We start from the raw sequence: 18667 nt of genomic DNA, 5'->3' as shown, positions 1-18667 counted from the left end.
CTCCTTATCTTAGTAGGAATGGGTCTAGTTTGTCCCCATTACATATGATGCTTGCTGATGGTTTTAAATAGATGCTACTAATCATTTTAAGGAAAAGTCCATTTATTCCTATTCTCTATAATTTTTTTTTTAACTAGGAATGGTTGATGGATTTTATTATGTGCTTTTTCTGCATCTATTGAGATAATTATATAATTTTTGTTAGTTTGGTTATTGATATAGTTGATAATGCTGTTGGTTTTCCTAATATTGAACAAGCCCTGCATTCCTGCTATAATCCTACTTGGTCATAGTGTGTTATTCTAGGGATGACTTTCTGTAATTTTTTTATGTTTTAATATTTTAATAATTTTTTATATTTTATATTTAAGATTTTTGCAATCAAATATTCATTAGGGAAATTGGTCCTATAATTTTCTTAATGTTTTCACCCTACCTGGTTTAACTATCAGCACTATATCTGTCATAAAAGGAATTTGTTAGGACTTCTTCTTTCCCTAGTTTTTTAAATACTTCATATAGTATTAGAATTAATTGTTTTTTGAATGTTTGGTAGAATTCACATGTAAATCCATCTGGCCCTGATGATTTTTTTCTTAGGGAGTGGATTAATAACTTTTTCTATTTCTTTTTCTAAAATGAGATTATTTAAATAATTTATTTCCTCTTCTGTTAACCTAGACAATCTATATTTTTGTAGATATTTCTTTTCATTTAGATTATCAAATTTATTGGCATATAGTTGGAGAAAATAGCTCCTAATTATTGCTCTGATTTCCTCATCATTGATCAATTGTCCCTTTTCATCTTTGAGACTAACAATTTGATTTTTTTCTTTCCTTTTTCTAATCAAATTAACTAAAGGTTTATCTATTTTGTTGGTTTTTTCATAAAATGAACTCTTAATTGTGTTTATTAATTCAATAGTTTTCTTATTTTCAATTTTGTCAATCTGCTTTTATTTTCAGAATTTCAAATTTGGTATTTAATTGAGGGTTTTTAATTTGTTTAATTTTAATTTAATTTAAATCTAACTTTTTTAGTTGCAAGCCCAATTCATTGATCTTCTCTTTCTTTATTTTATGCAAGTAAGCATCTAGAATAAAATTTCCCCTTATTACCACTTTGGCTATGTCCCACAGGTTTTCAAATGTTGTCTCATTATTGTCAATTCTCTTGGATGAAATTGATTGTGTCTATGATAAAGAACCTGACTTCAAATCTTGCCTCAGATACTTAATACCTCCTAACTGTGTGACCTTGGGCAAGTCACTTAATCCCAATTGCCTTAAAAAATAGGGAATCAAGGGATTCAGAATTAACATATACAAATTATTTTTGGGTTTTTAATTTTTAAGTATTTTGCTTTTAGTTATTTCCTTAAAGTATTGGAAGATGTTTTCAAGAGGAGAATTACCAGGTCAGTAGTAGAAATGTTAATTACCTTTATTTTTGCTAGTTTACTCCACACAACAGGTTCTAATGCCAGTTTATTATATCCTAGTATATTGGGTTCAATGGGACTTAAGTCTCACTGAAAATTAACTGAGGAGAAAACTAATTTCAGTGTAATATATTTTTTAAAATGGCAATAATAAAGCACTAGGTTGGAATGATAAGATTTCAAATTCTGCTTATGCTACACCTCAGTGTAATCTTGTGCTATTCTCTAAATCTCAAGAGTCCTCAGGCACTCAAGTTCTGCAATCTTTTATCACTTATCTTCAATCAATTTTCCCTAGATGTGACTACTCTTGGGAGCTAATAATCACATTTCTTCATGTTTAAGCCTTTGTGCTCAGACTGCCATAGAGGGGCAATCAGTTAAGCCTCCAGTGGAAAAAATGATGGTACCTGAAGCAACAGAGAACAGGTTTCTTTCCCACTCAGAAAAGTATACTCCGTGATCCTATTTTCTGACATAATTACAAACAAACCCTAAAACTTAAGGCTATTAATACAGGCAGAACTCCATGTAATGTCATAAATTATTTTCTTAAAAATATATTACAAGAGAGGGAAGGAGCCAAGGTTGCAGGGAGGACACATACTTCTTTCTGACCTTCTCCCATGACTCTTAGATTAATTAGCAAATCCAGCCTCTGAATTAATTCTGAACTGGCAGAATCCACAAATATTGGAAGTGAAACAAATTACCAGCAGAAGATAATTTTGAAGCTCTCCAGAAAAGGTCTTTTTCAATCACAGAGGGAGGCGGGCCAAGCACTGATAGTGATACTGAATATAGGCAGCTCAGACCCAAGGTGGTAGGGGCTCTGTGGCCTGGAGAATCTACAGAGGGAATTTGTTACCCTGGATGCTGCAATCCAGTAGATCAGCAGAAAAGTTATAAAACATCCAACACAAACACAAAAGGTAAATAGAGAACTCTGAAATGCTAGAATTCCACAATGCCTGGCCATGCCCCTCCAGCACTTGAAGGCAGTCAGCGCTGCCACATGTAGAAGAAGCTTGCATAATCTCCCATGTCCTAAAAGCAAGTCTCAACTTTAAAAAAAAAAAAAAAAGTAAAAAACCAAAAATAACTCTGATTGTGCATAGTTTTTATGGTGAGGAGATTAAAAGCAGATTGTCTTCAGATAAAGCTCCAAAGGGTGATATAAAATGGTCCCCATCACACAAGGATCTCCTAGAAGAAATTGTAAAAGATTTTAAAGAGAACTGGAAGAAAGATGGGGAAAAGAAATGAGAACTTTACAAGAGGGTTTGGAAAAGAAAACACAGATATTATCTGAATAAAATTCATTACAAAATAGACTTAGTGAAATGGAAGCATATAATTCCTTAAAAAATAAAGTTGAGGGGTGGAGCCAAGATGTCAGAGAGCAGACACAATTTTCTGTGACCTACTCTGACCTCTCAAGCCAATAGCAGATTAAGCCTCTAAGATGATTTTGGAGTCAAAAGAATCCACAAATATTTGGAGTATACACCTTCCTAGAAGAAACCTTTCAAGGTTTCAAGCTTCAGAACAGGTCTATTTCAAATGGGCAGGGGGACAGTCTGTGGAGCCCAGACTGCAGCACAGGGAGCCAACTCCCAAACTCTGTGACTGAGTCTTTTAGCATTAGGGAAATTATCAGTTTAAGAAGGGGAAAATCAGGGTTTTAAAGCACCTTTAAATTTTTTTTAACTAATCCTTAGCTCCTCCTGGGTTCTGGGTTTTTTCTTCCATTTTTTACCTGTTTTTTCTTTTTATATTTTTGGTGTGTATCGGGAAAGTTTTTGATTCAATAATTTTAATTATTAACTTGTTCCATGTTGTCTTTGCTAGCTCTGGAATTTTCAATAGAAGATTGAGGCCCCTGACTATATGTGTATGTACACACACATGTTCTCTGTTAAAATAGAGCCAAAATACAAGGAAGGCCCTGTTAAAAGATAGTAGCCACATTTAAGACATTTCCTTTAATAAATCGAATTTTCTTTACACTGTGGATATATTTAAGTCTGAAAAGACTAGATTCGGACTCCGTACAGTGGCAGGCCTAATTTAGGACTCTGGTTCCTGAATAATAAGTTTTCTGTCAGTAAAATATTTTTGTTGTGATTTCTATATTACCTCTGAACATTTATTGTGGACATGTGATCTGATGAATTTCCTTTACTTCGATACCCAGTGGTAACAATTGATCATTGCATGAGGAAGAAGCAACAAGAACAAAGACACAGGTAGAAATAAACATGAAATCTGTGAAATAGAAGACTCTGAGGAGACATCTCAATTATATATTCAGAGCTGAAAGTGACCTTGGATGTCATTGCATATGAGTAAACACAAGTGTGTGTGTGAAGGAAATAATCACAGAGGTAAGGCACAAGCATTTAAGGGGTACTGAAAAGCATTTTTCCCCCAAAAGGCAGGACTTTAACTGAGACTTAAATGAAGTCAGAAAGTAGTAGCAAGGAAGAAAATTCCAAGAATGGGAGTATAGGTGGCAAAAATTTGAGATGAATGCTATGAGTGAAGAATAGCAAGGTAGAGTAGTGTTACTTAGAAATCCTGTTGATTTGGGGAATTTATTTTGTAGCCTGCAACTTTGTTGAAGCTCTTACTTGAGTTGGTTCTTTATTGATGACTAGGATTTTATAAATAAACCACTTTCATAAATGTATAAGGACAGTTTTATACCTTTATTTCTTTGTTTTCATTGTATACTCTTAATTACTTTTGCTAGCATTTTGAAAGCTTTATTAATAGTAGGAAAGGTGGGTATTCTAGCTTTTTTATGTGTTACAAGTAAGTGTGGTACTTTATCAACAGCTTGAGATAATCATTTTGGATGTGTTTGTTTTTAATATAATCATTTATGATGTTTTTCCAGTGTTGAACCATCCTTAAGTCCCTGGTATAAATTCAGCTTGTTCAAAATGAGTAATTTCTTGGATACTACATAGTTATAATCTTTGATGACATTTCTTTTAAAATGTTTGAATCCATATTAATGCTATTATTGGTCATCAGATCTTCTTTGTTTTATCGTTCTCTGGTTTTGGTGTCAAGACTACCTTTTGCTTATTATAAAAGAAATTTGGTTCAATAGTTCCCTGACCCTGCAGCTTCTTCTTTTTATATTAAGGTATGTTATCTTCAATTTTTAGTTCTTTTTATTGTAAGGAATATATTACAAGGTTTTGTTTTCTTATCCAATCTTTCAGGCTTTTGTTTTATTAGATTATTAAGTTTATATTTTCCTCCATTTTTGACCAAGGATTTTGTTGTTGCTCTTTCTCTTTGAGAAGAGTACTTTGTCCTTACAATTAGATTTGTTTAATTCACTGTCACCTTAAAGATTCACCCTTCTTATTTTTGACAATATTTTCCTCAAGTTTTGGAATTTTACTTGACATATTTCTTTCTTGCTTGCTCCCATTTCTTTATTATTGAATCCTTTCTCTCTTTCTTTTCTTTTCTTTTTGTCCTAGACAATCTCCTATAGATTATTTTCGTATGTTCTTTGTTTTCTATATTAAGAAGTTCTGGCAAGTTTTCTTTTGTTCTTACATTTAGGTTTAGGTTATTTGACTTATCTTGTTCTCCTGGGATACCTGTTGTCTTTAAATGATTTATACAGATCTCATGTTCTTTTTAACATTGCTCTTTGGGTCACATTACTTCTATTCCTATTGTCTTGTTCTCTCTTTCACTTCTTTGTAGAATTTGTCAGTAAGGGTTCAAGATTTCTTCTAATTCTTTTGCTGTATGTTTTATATTGCTATGTTTTGCCTTAGGTTTTGCCATTTATTTTTATCTAAATTCTTTTCTCAGGGTTCTGATTTTTTGAACTATTCTGTCACATATTATTCTGATTCGGTGAAATCCACATGATTCCATATCTAATCGGGTCTTGGTTTGATTTTTTTTTTAACTTACAGTATCTATGGAGAGCTCTTTAATATTTTAGATATCTTGATATATATCTCTTTTAATTTTGATACCCTCGTTGTTGATTTATCTGATTGTACTTTAAGTTTTGTAATTAGATTTTATTCCTTTTATGATTTTAAATTTTTTGTAATGTTTATCTTTTTTCGTTTATGTTCCCCTATTAACTTCCTGATTCCTTTCCCTTTGATATTAGATTTTATCCCTCTTTGTAAGTCTGCTCCCAGGACTGGACCTTAGAACTGTTTCTGATCCAGGTTCCTTTGATTTGATCTCATTTAGATTTCAGTCTGTTTTAGGACTGTACAACTCTGATGCAGTTATCTTAATTCTTTACTTCTCTAGGTGGACTAAGTCAGTGTCTGGGAAGGGTATTCAGAGCAAAGTTTCTGATACTTTGAGATGCTTCAATGTAAGGACCACTCTGGCAAAGGATACCTTTCTTTTCTTCCCATCCTTACTGAGCAGAGTTGAAGACTGCTTGTTACTGCCATGGATGCTAGGGGAAGAACAAGAAGATATGTATTATCAGAGACAGTAACAAAAGAATTGGAATCCTGAGTGGGCTCCAAAATATAAATCTGAGGACCAATTTGTACATTTTATTACAGTATGGTGACTAATGGAGAAGGGATACTAAATGATCACTATTAAAAATTAGCTTTCTCCCGTTAATCCATAAAGTTTTTGTTGCCATTTTTGCTTCCTTCTGCTGTGAAAACAACTACAGTTGCTCTGACTGATATAATTTCTCTTTGGGGAGATTTTTGAGAGTTAATGGGTAATAAGAAAATATCTAGGCCTCCTTTGCTGTCTAACACTCACTTCTTTTGATATTAATATGCATCTATATCCTGCAGGCTTCCACTAATAAACTCCATTGAATTGGGAAACTAGAGGTCCTAATTTACTAAAATTATGCATAAAATAAGAAACCTTCTGAATATTATCATTTTGTGACATCATCTTGGCTGTAAATTCCTCAGACTGTCAGTTAAGTGACTGCTATAGGTGAAGGATTATTTGTATTTGAGGACTGTCTGTTAAACTAATTTGTTCTAGTTTTGTCTTCTATATACTTTTTCCCCCTCATGACTGCTTAGACCAGCTGCCCCAATTTGATAATTTTGACTTATTATACTTGGAATCTCTGAAAAAGGAATAGAAAAATCAGATAGGAGCTTTTAAAAATAATGATTTGTAGATTATAGAGTCAGTGTGGTAGCTAGTGAATATAGTATTATAAGGAATCAATAATTTCAAACCTTCAAACTAAACAGTTTCTAGTTATATCAGACTATGCAAGTCACTTAACCTTGGACTCTCATCTATATAATGGATATAAGTTGCAAGGAGATATAAATTTAATCTGAGGTCAGGAAAAATTTCTCAATAGTCGGAGTTTCTAAAAAATAGAATGACCTATCAGTCATCCTATCAGGAGAGGTAATGTGTTCCCTTTCTTTAGAGGTTTTAAAGCAAAGTTTAGATGAATACTGATTGCATGTGTTATAGGGAGAATTTCTTTAGTGTATGGTTTGGATCTCTGTGTCTGCTAAAATCCCTTCTAAATCTCAACTTCTATGACTCAAGTATTGGAATGAAATAAACACTTGTAAAATACTTAGTAGTCAAAAAAAGGAGTTTTATGTAGTTATACCTGGAGAAGAATATTCAGAACAGAGAAAGATTGTTAAGGGTTCAGCTTTAATTCAGTTTAGTGCCACATTCCTGCCTTTGTTTTGCCCTTAATGGCCCCCATTCTTGAGCTTAAAGGAAGAATTGAATCATGTTTATATGATATACTATTAAGGAAAAAGAAAAAGAAAACTGTTCATCGAATTGATGAATAGACTATTAGCTTGTACATGTAGCAAAAGAGAATTTTTATATATTGCATATATATAAAATATATATTATATAAAGATTCCATATGTGCACACATTGGTGGATGTCCACTGTCAAAGGAAGTAGATACAATTGCTATTACCTACCCAGTTTCCCCTTTACTAGTCCATTTGTGAGAATAAGTAGTAGATCTGGGAAGAAAAGATAACTAAGGGGGTGAACTATCTAAGTACAGAGTTGTGATGCAGAAAATATGGAAAGCTACTAGAGTAATTTTGAAAAAATACTGAGAAAGATGTATATATTAGAATTATAGGAAGTTATGTCTTTGACTTCTAGAGACCTTTAATCCAGTCTTCTCATTTTACAGATGTTGCTCAAATTGACCAGAATGAGTCTATGCTTCCCACCCAGTGCTTTTTAAAAATTTCATAGCACAAGACTGCATTACTTAAGAAACATTCCATAATGTGGAATGAGTTTGAGTATACTTTTGACAAATTGTCCAGCTTTCCTGCTTGACAACTTCTGGTAAAGGAGAAACCATCACTTCTAGAGACCTCCCATCACTAAAGATAAAAGTGTTAAAGAGACTAAATAAAACAAGGCTTCTGTCATTTCTCCCTTCTCTTGAATCAATATCCACAGTTCCCTTAGTCTTTTATTGCATTGGCTTCTGAAATATACCCAATATAAAGAGTTTTGGACACTAGCTTTCCTTTCGAAAATTAAAGTGATTCAGAGTTGGAACAGACTAGTCATCTAGTCCATTTTCTTCATTGATTGGAATTTCCTTGTAAAATATCTTCAGCAAGGGGTCATCCATTATTTGCGTGAACTTTTAGTAAGATGACCTCACTACTGTTGAATTTATGAACCCCTAATAGAAACAGAAACAACTTTGGTCCGTCTTCTAGGTAAGATTCTGCAGCAGAAATTGATTTTCATTGGTTAAATCCAGTTACCATCCTTCTTTCCCTTTATCATTTCTAACTGCTATGGCCTCTTTACTTTAAATACTCAAATTCCTACACCCTCCCTTCAACTTCACTTTTCCCATTGCTATTACACCAGTTTAGACAAATAAACTCTTGAACTTTTGCAGTCACCTCTAATAATTATATCTATTCTTCCCTTTCAATCGAGTTTTATGTTTTGCTGTTGGAATTTTTTTAGCTAATGCACTATGGCACCCCATGTTGAATATAAATAATTTATTCATTTCAGAACTGGGACAACAGTTTAAAATTATTGATATTCTGGTATATTTTCCCTTTACTTTCCCCCAGCTATCTCTCACTGATACATTTTTTGATTTTTATCTCTGTGATTTGATTCATGATTTTGGCAATAAGGATCCTACAATAAAGCTAGAAAATGACATTACCTTAAATTAATTTAACTTTGCATTTCGAAAATTGAGCTCAAGTTAAGTGAGTTGCCCAAGTCCATATAGGTAGTAAATAACAGAGCCAAGATTATATACCTGTACATAAGGCCAAGACTCTTCTGAATCCAAATCCAAAACATTTACCATTACCCCCCCTCAATTAAGCATATCTCTGTTTTACTCACTTTATTTTTAGTCAAATATTATCTCTAATTCTTATTAGCTAAGAGACTGAACTTCAGCCTTTCTGAGACTTAATTTCCTCATCTGTAAAATGAAAATATCTCACTAAGTTCTTATGAGGATCAAAAATAACAAGCTTTTAAAGCTTTAAATTACTCCATAAACTTCAACAACTACACTTGTGTCCTGGGGAACAAAAGACCCACTTTAAATGAATGATTCATGATAAGTTTCTCAATTTACAGGTGTCTAAAGTATTATCCCATCTATTACTAATATTTGTCCCTGCACACTGAACTCCACTTACTTTTGTTTCCTCTATTATAAAGTATTTGTTTTGCCAGCAATGTTTTGTTTGAAAAACTTTAAAATACTCTTATTGATGTATAGTTTTAGATTATGTATGAAATCATAGAATTTCAGAATTTAGACTCAACTGACATTTTAGTTGATTTATTTCATTATCAGATATCTTAGGCCAATTCAGAATATTAAATATAAATGGGATAATCCTGTCTTAATTTTCAGGACTAGAATCTCCTGTGGTTATTCAATTGTTGAATAGCTTTGATTGCCCTAAAAGTCTTTTCTACATGTTGAAATAAAATATTTTTTCTCAAATTTCCACTCCTTTATCCTAGTTGTATCTCATAGAACAACAGAGAATTGTTTAAGTCTTCTTTCACATAGTATAAGAATAAAGAACAAAATTCAAGATTTTGAAAAGGCTTATTGTATTTTTTCTATGCCTCACTTTTAAGTTGACATCTTTTTTTCAATAGTATTATTTTGTTTTTCCAAATGCATGTAAAGATAGCTCTTGACATTCGTTTTTGTATGACGATTCCAAATTTTTCTCCCTTCTTTTATCTCTCCCCAAGATGACAAGCAGTTTGATATAGGTGAAATGTGTGCACTTCTTTTAAACATGCTAACATATTTTTCATATGTGCAAGAAAAATCAGACCAAAAGAGGAAAAAACCACAAGAGAGAAAAAAAAAAAAAAACAAGCAACCAAAAATGTGAAAATATTATGTTTTGATCTATATTCAGTCTCAATAGTTCTCTCTCTCTGGATGCAGATGGCATTTTCCATTCCAAGTCTATTGGAATTGTCTTGAATCACCACATTTTTGAGAAGAGCCAAATCGATCATCATATAATCTTTTTGTTACTGTGTCTTTGCAAGGCTTTTCTGAACTCAGCCTGCTCATCATTTCTTGTAGAACAATAATATTCTTTCACTTTCATATGCTATAACTTCACTCAGCCATTCCCTAACTGATGGGCATCCACTCGATTTCCAGTTCCTTGCCACTACAAAAAGGGCTGCTGCACATGTGGGTTCATTTCCCTCTTTTAGGTTCTCTTTCGGATACAGACTTAGAGATGTTACTATCACTGTTGGATCAAAGGGTAAACACAATTTGATAGCCCTTTGGCCATAATTCCAAATTGCTCTCTAGAATGGTTGGATTATTTCATTAATTCACCAACAATGTATTAGTGACCCAGTTTTCCAACATCCCCTCCAACAGTGATTTTTTCTTTCATCTTAAGCAATTTGAGAGGTGTGAACCGAAGTACATCTTTCTTCTAGTTCCTCATGAAACATGGTTCCAGTCATTGTCATTGTTTGGCCTCTTTATTGCCCCATGTGAAAGTTATTAAATAGATGTGCCCTGTCAACCAACATTGTGGTGATTTTTTAAGCAGTTCTATCCACACATGGTGCTGCTTTTATTTATTCATATTAGAATGGTAATGGATTAAGCAAAGTCAAGTTCTAAAGTTTGTTATTTTTCTGGGGAAGTCAGTAAGAGAAAAGGAATATTTTAACCAATTTCCAGGTCATTTTAAAATTCCTGCTTTGTTATTTGAGATGGAGAGTAAAGGGAAGTATTGGAATGTGAATTATAAATATAAAATTATAATTTTTAAAGGATGGATTTTAAGTTAGGGGCACTTTTCGATGTTAGAGCTTCTTTTATGCTGATAATTGTATTGACTAAAATATGATAATATTGCTTTTTAACAAATTGTCTTTAGTAATAATCCTTTTTGAAAAGATCTAGTATAAAGTCTATTATATAGCAATTAGGTCTACCATATTGTTAGGTACTAAACATCTTGGAAAAAAAATATTTATTTGGAAACTTGTATACTTTTTATGTTGTAAACTATGGCAATGATAAATTTTGGGATTGGTAGATGCTTCTGTCTTTTTATGTAAATGTCAGTTGAATATGATTTTTGAAGTAATTGTGTTTAATGTTATATAAAAAGCATACAATAGTCCATATTGATGTTGACTTTAGGAGGTACTTTTTTCTGCTTTAGGGACATAGTTTCTGTCAAAATATTTCTATTGAAATAAAAAGGTAAAAGAATAGTAGCAAAGATTCGAAATTATTAGTCTATTTTGGGTAATATTTGTGTCATGAATTAATATTAGTAAATGAGTGCCATATAAACTCAGTTAATAGTTAACTAAAATATTGTTTTAAAGATTCTTTTAAAAACGAAATAACCATTTAAGTAACAATTTAATATATGTGTTAATAATTTAACATTTAACAATATAATTTAATAATGTAAGAGTCTGCTTCACTGACATTTATGGGGAAAAATTGTGGTTATGGTTTGTTGACTATATGAAGTATTTGAAGCTTTATAGGTATACTCAAGAAAATTATTTTATTCTGTCACATAAAATAATATTGTGAACTGAATTGCATTCCTTAATGGTAGAAATTTTTTTTCTTCTTCCCAGATCAAAGTATTTCAGGACGTGCCCAACAGGCGAGCATTTCACTATAGAGGCAAGTAGAATGCTGGATAACATATTAGGTACTTAATAAATGTTGAATTGAATTAAAGAATTACACCTCATTTCATCTGTTAAGCAAGTGTTTTTTATCTGCTGAACATGATATATTATCTTGTTTTATTTGAGGAGAGGAAATACTACTTAACAAGAACAATCATGAAATAATTATGAAATAAAATTGGTAGAGCACTGTATGAACATCTTGAATATAATGTATAAACTGATCAGAATGAAGAATCCATCAGGAATACCTTTCGTAGAGAAATTTTAAGTTTTTAACTAGGACCCAAAGAAAGTAATGGACAGAACTGGTAGGCAAAGGATAGTGATAGAAGAAAGACCATTCTTTGGGGGATGAATACTATGTTAGAGTTGTGGAACTAGTAGATAGATAGATAGATAGATAGATAGATAGATAGATAGATAGATAGATTTATTTGTGCTGAGACAGTTGGGATTAAATGACTTGCCCAAGATCGTACAACTAGAAAGTATTAAGTGTCTGAGATCAGATTTGAACTCAGGTTCTCCTGACTTCAGGGCTGGTGCTCTATCTTTCGCACCGCCTAGCTGCCTAATTGCTATTCTTTATATTTTTGATCTTCTATAATTTGAGTGATTTTCAGGAGTTATTCCTCAAAGAGCCTATTTTTCCTATCCTTTTGATTTCACTGTTTTGCTCTGGGTCACTATATATGTGCTCTGCCAACCAACATTGTGTTGATTTTTTCTTTCTCATCCCCAGTAAAGTTTTTCTTTTTTAATTTTCAAGTAAGAAAGTTTTTTTTGTTTGTTTGTTTGTTTGTTTTTTTTTTTAATTTTACAATTGCAATTAAATGAAATATGGGTAAAATTATTTAACATTTTATATGTTGAATTTTAAAAAATTCATATTGAATTATGCCATTTAGAGTTATGGTAAGATTTGTGTGGGTATTCACTCTTGAAAGAATTGAGGGGTTTTATTATTTTTTAAAGTTCTCAACTGGGTAATTTTTCAAGTCATTATACATTTAGGGTTTTTTTCTGATGTTGCTAAGTAAAATTTCATCCCTGAATTGTCTTTAAGCTTATTTCTTTGTTGTTCTGTTTTGCTTTTATTTTCCTTGATTTTTTTTTTCTTTTTTGCCTTTCACTACACAAGTTTCAGGGCAATATGAAATAGAGTGAGTGCTTCTTAGCCAAAACAAAACAAAAAACCCAGAATTTTCAAGATAATACAGATTTCCTTCTACTCTCTCTTAAAGAGGCAGCATATCACCACTTTTTTATTTATAATTTTTTTTCACAGTATATATGCATGAGTAATTTTTTTTATAATATTATCCCTTGTATTCATTTTTCCAAATTATCCCCTCCCTCCCTCTACTCCCTCCCCTTGATGACAGGCAATCCCATACATTTTACATATGTTACAATATAACCTAGATACAATATATGTATCACCACTTTTAAATGCAAAAATATAACACTGTATTTCAAAGACATGTTAACTAATTCTGTTTAAAATATGACTTGTAGAAGCCAATAGGTAAAATAATAGTTAAAATAAGAAATTATTTAGATGAGCTGTTTTATTGTTTTTGTGTGTATATATATATATATATATATATATTTATATGGTTTAAAAGTAACTGTTCTCATAATAAAATCAAGCTACTTCTTCCCACAGCTTATAATCACACCAATTTCTGTGATGCTATAGTACTATTTTAGTACTCATTGAATTTAGTATTATTGTTAATATTTTGTTAGAATGTTATTAGGTTTTTTAATAAGATTTTTTAAGTGCATTTTTTTAATGGAGTTAGTTTTTTTAATATTTGTAACCAATTTTTTTTTTAAAAAGTATGTCTCTGTAGTTATAAATTATTGGTAAAATATACTTTGGTACCAGAAGGTAACATTTTGGTAAAATATACTTTGCCTCATTTGATATTTTTTAAAAATTTAATGTTTAATGATAATCTATAGAATTCTCTATAACTAGGTTTGTCCTACTATGGGTGATCAGATCAAAAAGAGCTCAGAAAGCTCTACTGCAGGTTGACCCCAAATAGTCCATAAAATATATGGTTTTTATCACAATAAAGATATTTCTTGAAGTCTTTAAATGAATTCTAGTGATAGTTGATTGTCATGGTGATCAATCTATTCTTATGTAATACTCCTATTAGCATTTATTTAACAAACATTTATTAAATGCCTACTATACTGAATTCTGAATATAATTATAAGCAGTCAAGTAATATAGTGTATTCTATGTGCCAGGCACTGTGCCAGATGCTAGAGATACAAATACAAAAAAAGAAAAAATTTTCTGCCTTCAAGAAACTTGCAATCTAATGAAAGGAAATAATACCCAAAAGGAAGTTGAAGGGGATTGAGATGGGGGAATGGTAACTGGTGAGATGGCATTTTGAAGAAGTCTTAAAAAGTGCCATCTGGTAGAAATGGAGGGATTAACTGGCCTGGGTCCCCTTCATAAACAGAGGTTTGTTTTCCAGTTGAAGGAGCAGAGAGTACTGATAACTAGTAAGAACCTTGCAGTAATAAGCTTCCTGGCGGCATCATGGGACATAGACCTTGTCCTCAAGAACATCTAATGAGGAAGTCGAAGGGAAGAAAGTATATTAGTAACTACTAATTGGGAAAGTAAAATAAGCGCAAAAAAAAATTATACAAATAAAATATTTTGACACATTTTGAAGAGAGGGATCTCTTTTTATCTCGAAAGGTTCCATGGAGAAAATAGTACCTGAAGGAAGAAGCTATTTCCACAAATAAAGATGAAGAGGAGTTCATTATTGATATTGGAAATGGCATGAACAGAGCAATAGAAATGAGAGAAATCAAGATGATAACAGAGTTCAAAGAGTCTTCGAGTTTGGCTGGAATGTAAAGTTAAATAAAGAAGAAGAGTAAAAGATAAGCTAGGGCAAGTAGATAACATGATGAATAGAGTGCTGGGTCTGAAGTCAAAAAAACTCATCTTTCTGAATTTGAATCTGGCCTCAGATATTTAATAGCTATGCGACCCTGAGAAAGTCACTTAATCCTATGTGACTCAATTTCCTCATCTATAAATTATGTTAGCAGTGCTATAAATAGCAAACCACTCCAGTATCATTACCAAAAAAATCCTAAATAGGAATGACAAAAAGTTAAATATGACTGAACAACAACAAACAAAAAAAGATAAACTAGTAATATGGTTTGGAGCCAGACTGTAGAGGACTTTGAATGGTTCTCAGGAATTAATGAGTCACTCTTGAGCAGCATTATTGTGCATTGAAGTATGTGCTAACTAGGGACAGAAGAGTGAAAGATGAATTGGAGAGAACAAAGAGTGGAACAAGAAAGACCAGTTAGAAAGCCAGTATAGTAGATTAGATCAGAAGAGGTGAAGGCCTGAAGGTGGGGTGATAGTTGAAAAGAGGGTATGTTTTTAAGCAACATTTCAGATGTAATTGACAGGATATGACAACTAATTGATTGTGTCTAATAAAAATAAGGGAGTAATTTAAGATGATTAAAATTATGAGCCTAAATAACTAAAAAAGTGATACTATCTATACAAATGAAATGTATAAATTGGAAAGATGAGTTCAGTTTTGGACATACTGAATTTGATGGGTTTTGATGTAAATCGGCAATTAGGCAGATGAAAGTAGAACTAAAGGCCTAAGGAAAGACTTTGGATAAATAAATAGATTTTGGAGTCATTTATATGAAGAACCATTTGTGAAGAAATTAGAGAAATGGGAATGGTGCCAAGGAAATAATTTGGGGAAATACTCATGTTTTAAGTTAAGAATTAAAGACTCAGTAAAGGAGAAGGGAATGATCAAATAAAAGAACTTGTATTTTAGGAGCCAAAGCTATCAAGAAGGAAGAGGACAGTGGATTTATTAACAATGAGGTTATCAGTGACCATGGAGTTGAGCTACTTTAGAAGAATGGAATCTATATTGTAAAGAGCTGAGGAGAGGGAGTAAAAAAAATAGAGGGAATGAATATAGACTGTTAAAGAAGAAAGCTCTAACAGCAGAAAAGATTGACAGGGTCAAAGGAAGGTTTGTGGGGGTTTTTTAGGAGTATCTAAGGGAAGGAAAGCTTGAAAATTTATGGCAGAAAAATGATTCGTGGAGCAAGGCTACAGAAGAGACAAGAGGCCATGATAAAGGATTGGCTTTGACAAAATGGCTCATAAATTTAAAGGTAGGAGTCTTCTTAGGGTTCACCTCAGACCATCCTTCCCTTTTGTGAATCAGGAAATGCTATTTAATGTTATATATCATAGGGACATAGTGAAATGAAGTGGTGAACAGTTTAGCAAAAAGCTGGCAAATACAGAAATAGAAGTTATAAAATAATCTTTAAATCCATACATTGCATAGCCATGAATTAGAATGGATCTATCAACTTTGTAGAGTCTAAAGCTGGGGTTCTCAAACTATGGCCAGCTGGCCAGATGCTGTCTGCTGAGAATGTTTATGTGGCCTGCAGGCTTAATGGCAAATGGGCTGAGGGGTGGAGACAATGTGAGTTTTTGTTTTTACTACAGTCCAGCCCTCCCACAGACTGAGGGACAGTGAACTGGACCCCTATTTAAAAAGTTTGAGGACCACTGGTCTAAAGGATCCAACCACAAATAACTTTACAGGAAACAAAGCCTGTACATTTTTTCCATATCATCTAGCCTACTGGATTCTAATATCTATATCTATATCTATATATAGAAATATATATAGATATAGATATCTTTTTAGTATCAATAGTCCATTGAATAAGTCATTGTTATAAATAGTTTGATTGTTTTTCAATTCTTATTATCAAGCATAGTAGTTTATGCTGTGTGGTTTGGCTTTTTAACAGTTTCAGGAGTCTATATGTTCCCTATTTTATTCAATTAAGACAAAAATATCAAATTAATACAAACATTTCTTGCTTCTGCAGCATGAAATTTTTAACATGAAGTTTTGTATTTTCACAGGGATGAGTATTGCTTCCATTTATTTTTCTTAAAAGTAAAAAAAAAAAAATTATTCCTGAAAAAAGAACTAACATAGTAAGGCATGAATAGTTTTTATTATTGGAACTTTTGTTTCAGTAGAAGTTGTCAATCTTTGTGTTAATCTGTCAAAAAAGACAACTTTATTCAGAAACCTATGGATAAAATAACCACAAAGAATCTGATTTTAGAAACAACTTGTGAGAAAGAACTTTATATGAAAATATATTTGAATAGTTGGCTAGAAAATACTTAGCATTATCCTCTGAAAGAGTTGAGGCCCCAAAATCAGTAGAAAGAATAAATATTTAATAATCTCAGACTGTCTAGGGACAAAAAGTGATGTGAAGAATTGTAGCAATTGCCTATTTTGAAGGGAAAACTTTTTTCATTAAATTTCTGAATGAAGAATTTTTATTTTTTGCTGCTGTAATAAGTAATTAATTCTCCAGAGTTGTTTGGAAAATCAAATGAGATAAATCATTTGATTTAAGGTGATGACAACTGCAAGGTCCTTATAAACAACTATATTACATTATCTTTAAAAATGAGATTACTATCATTTCTGGTAAGATGTTAAATGTATTGACCTCATTAATTTTTTTTGTTTCATTTTTACAGTTTGAAAATCTAGTAGAAAGTGATGAAGTAAGTATTTTTAATTTTTATAGTATTGTAGAGTTGAGGATTCTTTATTTCATGGAAAAACTCCTAAATTCTGTTCAAATTTTGGTTATAATAACCAGTGTATTTGCCAAGATGAATGAAAGAATAAATGAGTTGAGCATTTAAGAATATATTTTTGGCCAAGCACTATATTTGTTTCTGTGTGTACAAATAGAAAAATCAAGTTCACACTTTAGTGAACTTTAATTTGAAGAAATAATATGTTAAAAATATTCTGCTTCATGACAGGGAAAAAAAAAAAAAAGCCTTGAAGGTCTAAAAGTACTTCACTGCAGCAAATAGCAAAAGCTACAGCTCCTCTACATATATAAATAAGTCAGGTGACAATGCTGGAAGGCTACAGGACTTTAGGGCCAGACATGTGATAAAGAGACCTTTAGTCTTCTATCTCATGTCAAGTAACTGGGCAAAGAGAGAATATAAGGAGAAAGGGCAGCCCTATGGTGCTAAGAGTTAATAATACACTAGTTCTGTACTTACAAATTTAAATGATAATATTATTAATACAATGTGGTTATTTCTGAATTTTGTTTTCTTTCCACTTGTCAATTTTTAGACAATTTAGAAAAGGAAACCACACAGTTAACAATTTCAGCTTCTGAAAACAATGTGAACATGTTAAAAATAACTGCAAAAAACTGCAAGTAGTTATCTAGGGCTAGTTCCCAGCAGCTGTACCTAAATGATCTAGTAGAGATACCTATTTAGTCTTCTTTTAAAGATTAAATTAAATCTTGTTTGGAAGTTTCATTGGCTTCTATGGAAGCTCAGGGCTGTCTTCAATCAGAACCTTTTCTATCAGGAATTTTTCCCTATACTTTAAATAAGAAAGAGAACTATATTTTTCTAACCCACTTTTCTCATGTAGAGGTAAAGAATAGTATGTCTGTTCTTTTTGTGATACTCTTTCATTTACTTTACTGAGCAATGTGATGGAGTAGTCTTGAAGTGGAAAGCCTAGGATTCAGCCCACTAGTTATTGGTTTTATAAGCTTCCTAAACCAATGGTTATATGAGCCAACTACTTCTTAAGATAGTTGAGAAGAGGAAAATCCCCAGATCTTTAATGATTTTATAAACATTAATATTTTTATTGTTATTCCATATCCTTCTCTCCAAGATAAATTATGCCAGTTTTAAAACTTAAAAGGACTTTTATAAATCTTTCATTAAGACCTGTGCTGTTCTGTATCACACCTCACTTTTCCTTCCCTCCGCCATTTCATTTTTATTACCTGATTTCCCAGAGTGTTTCAAATAAAGATGTACATGGATGCTATAACTAGTGAAGACCTTCAGGTTATATA

General features: G+C 32.0%; 1 protein-coding gene across 9 annotated transcripts in view; it reads left to right on the top strand.

Moving 5' to 3' along the window:
• The window catches only part of AP1AR (adaptor related protein complex 1 associated regulatory protein), a 52120-nt gene that overhangs the window by 15967 nt on the left and 17486 nt on the right, over positions 1-18667 (top strand). For 4 of the 9 annotated variants that reach the window (XM_074273558.1, XM_074273555.1, XM_074273556.1 and 1 more), the window contains exons 2-3: positions 11603-11651; positions 17295-17321. In XM_074273558.1, the coding sequence (XP_074129659.1) occupies position 17321 (1 nt within the window). In that variant the 5' untranslated portion in view covers positions 11603-11651; positions 17295-17320. Of the gene's footprint in view, positions 1-326; positions 3832-4486; positions 4602-11602; positions 11652-17294; positions 17322-18667 lie in introns of those variants that run through there. The other 5 variants (XM_074273554.1, XM_074273551.1, XM_074273549.1 and 2 more) reach the window with 3 other exon arrangements.

Source organism: Sminthopsis crassicaudata, chromosome 6 (genome assembly GCF_048593235.1).
Source record: "Sminthopsis crassicaudata isolate SCR6 chromosome 6, ASM4859323v1, whole genome shotgun sequence".
Lineage (NCBI taxonomy): Eukaryota > Metazoa > Chordata > Mammalia > Dasyuromorphia > Dasyuridae > Sminthopsis > Sminthopsis crassicaudata.
The sequence above is the reverse complement of the archived record's forward strand: the minus strand, read 5'-3'. Positions and strand labels throughout refer to the sequence as shown.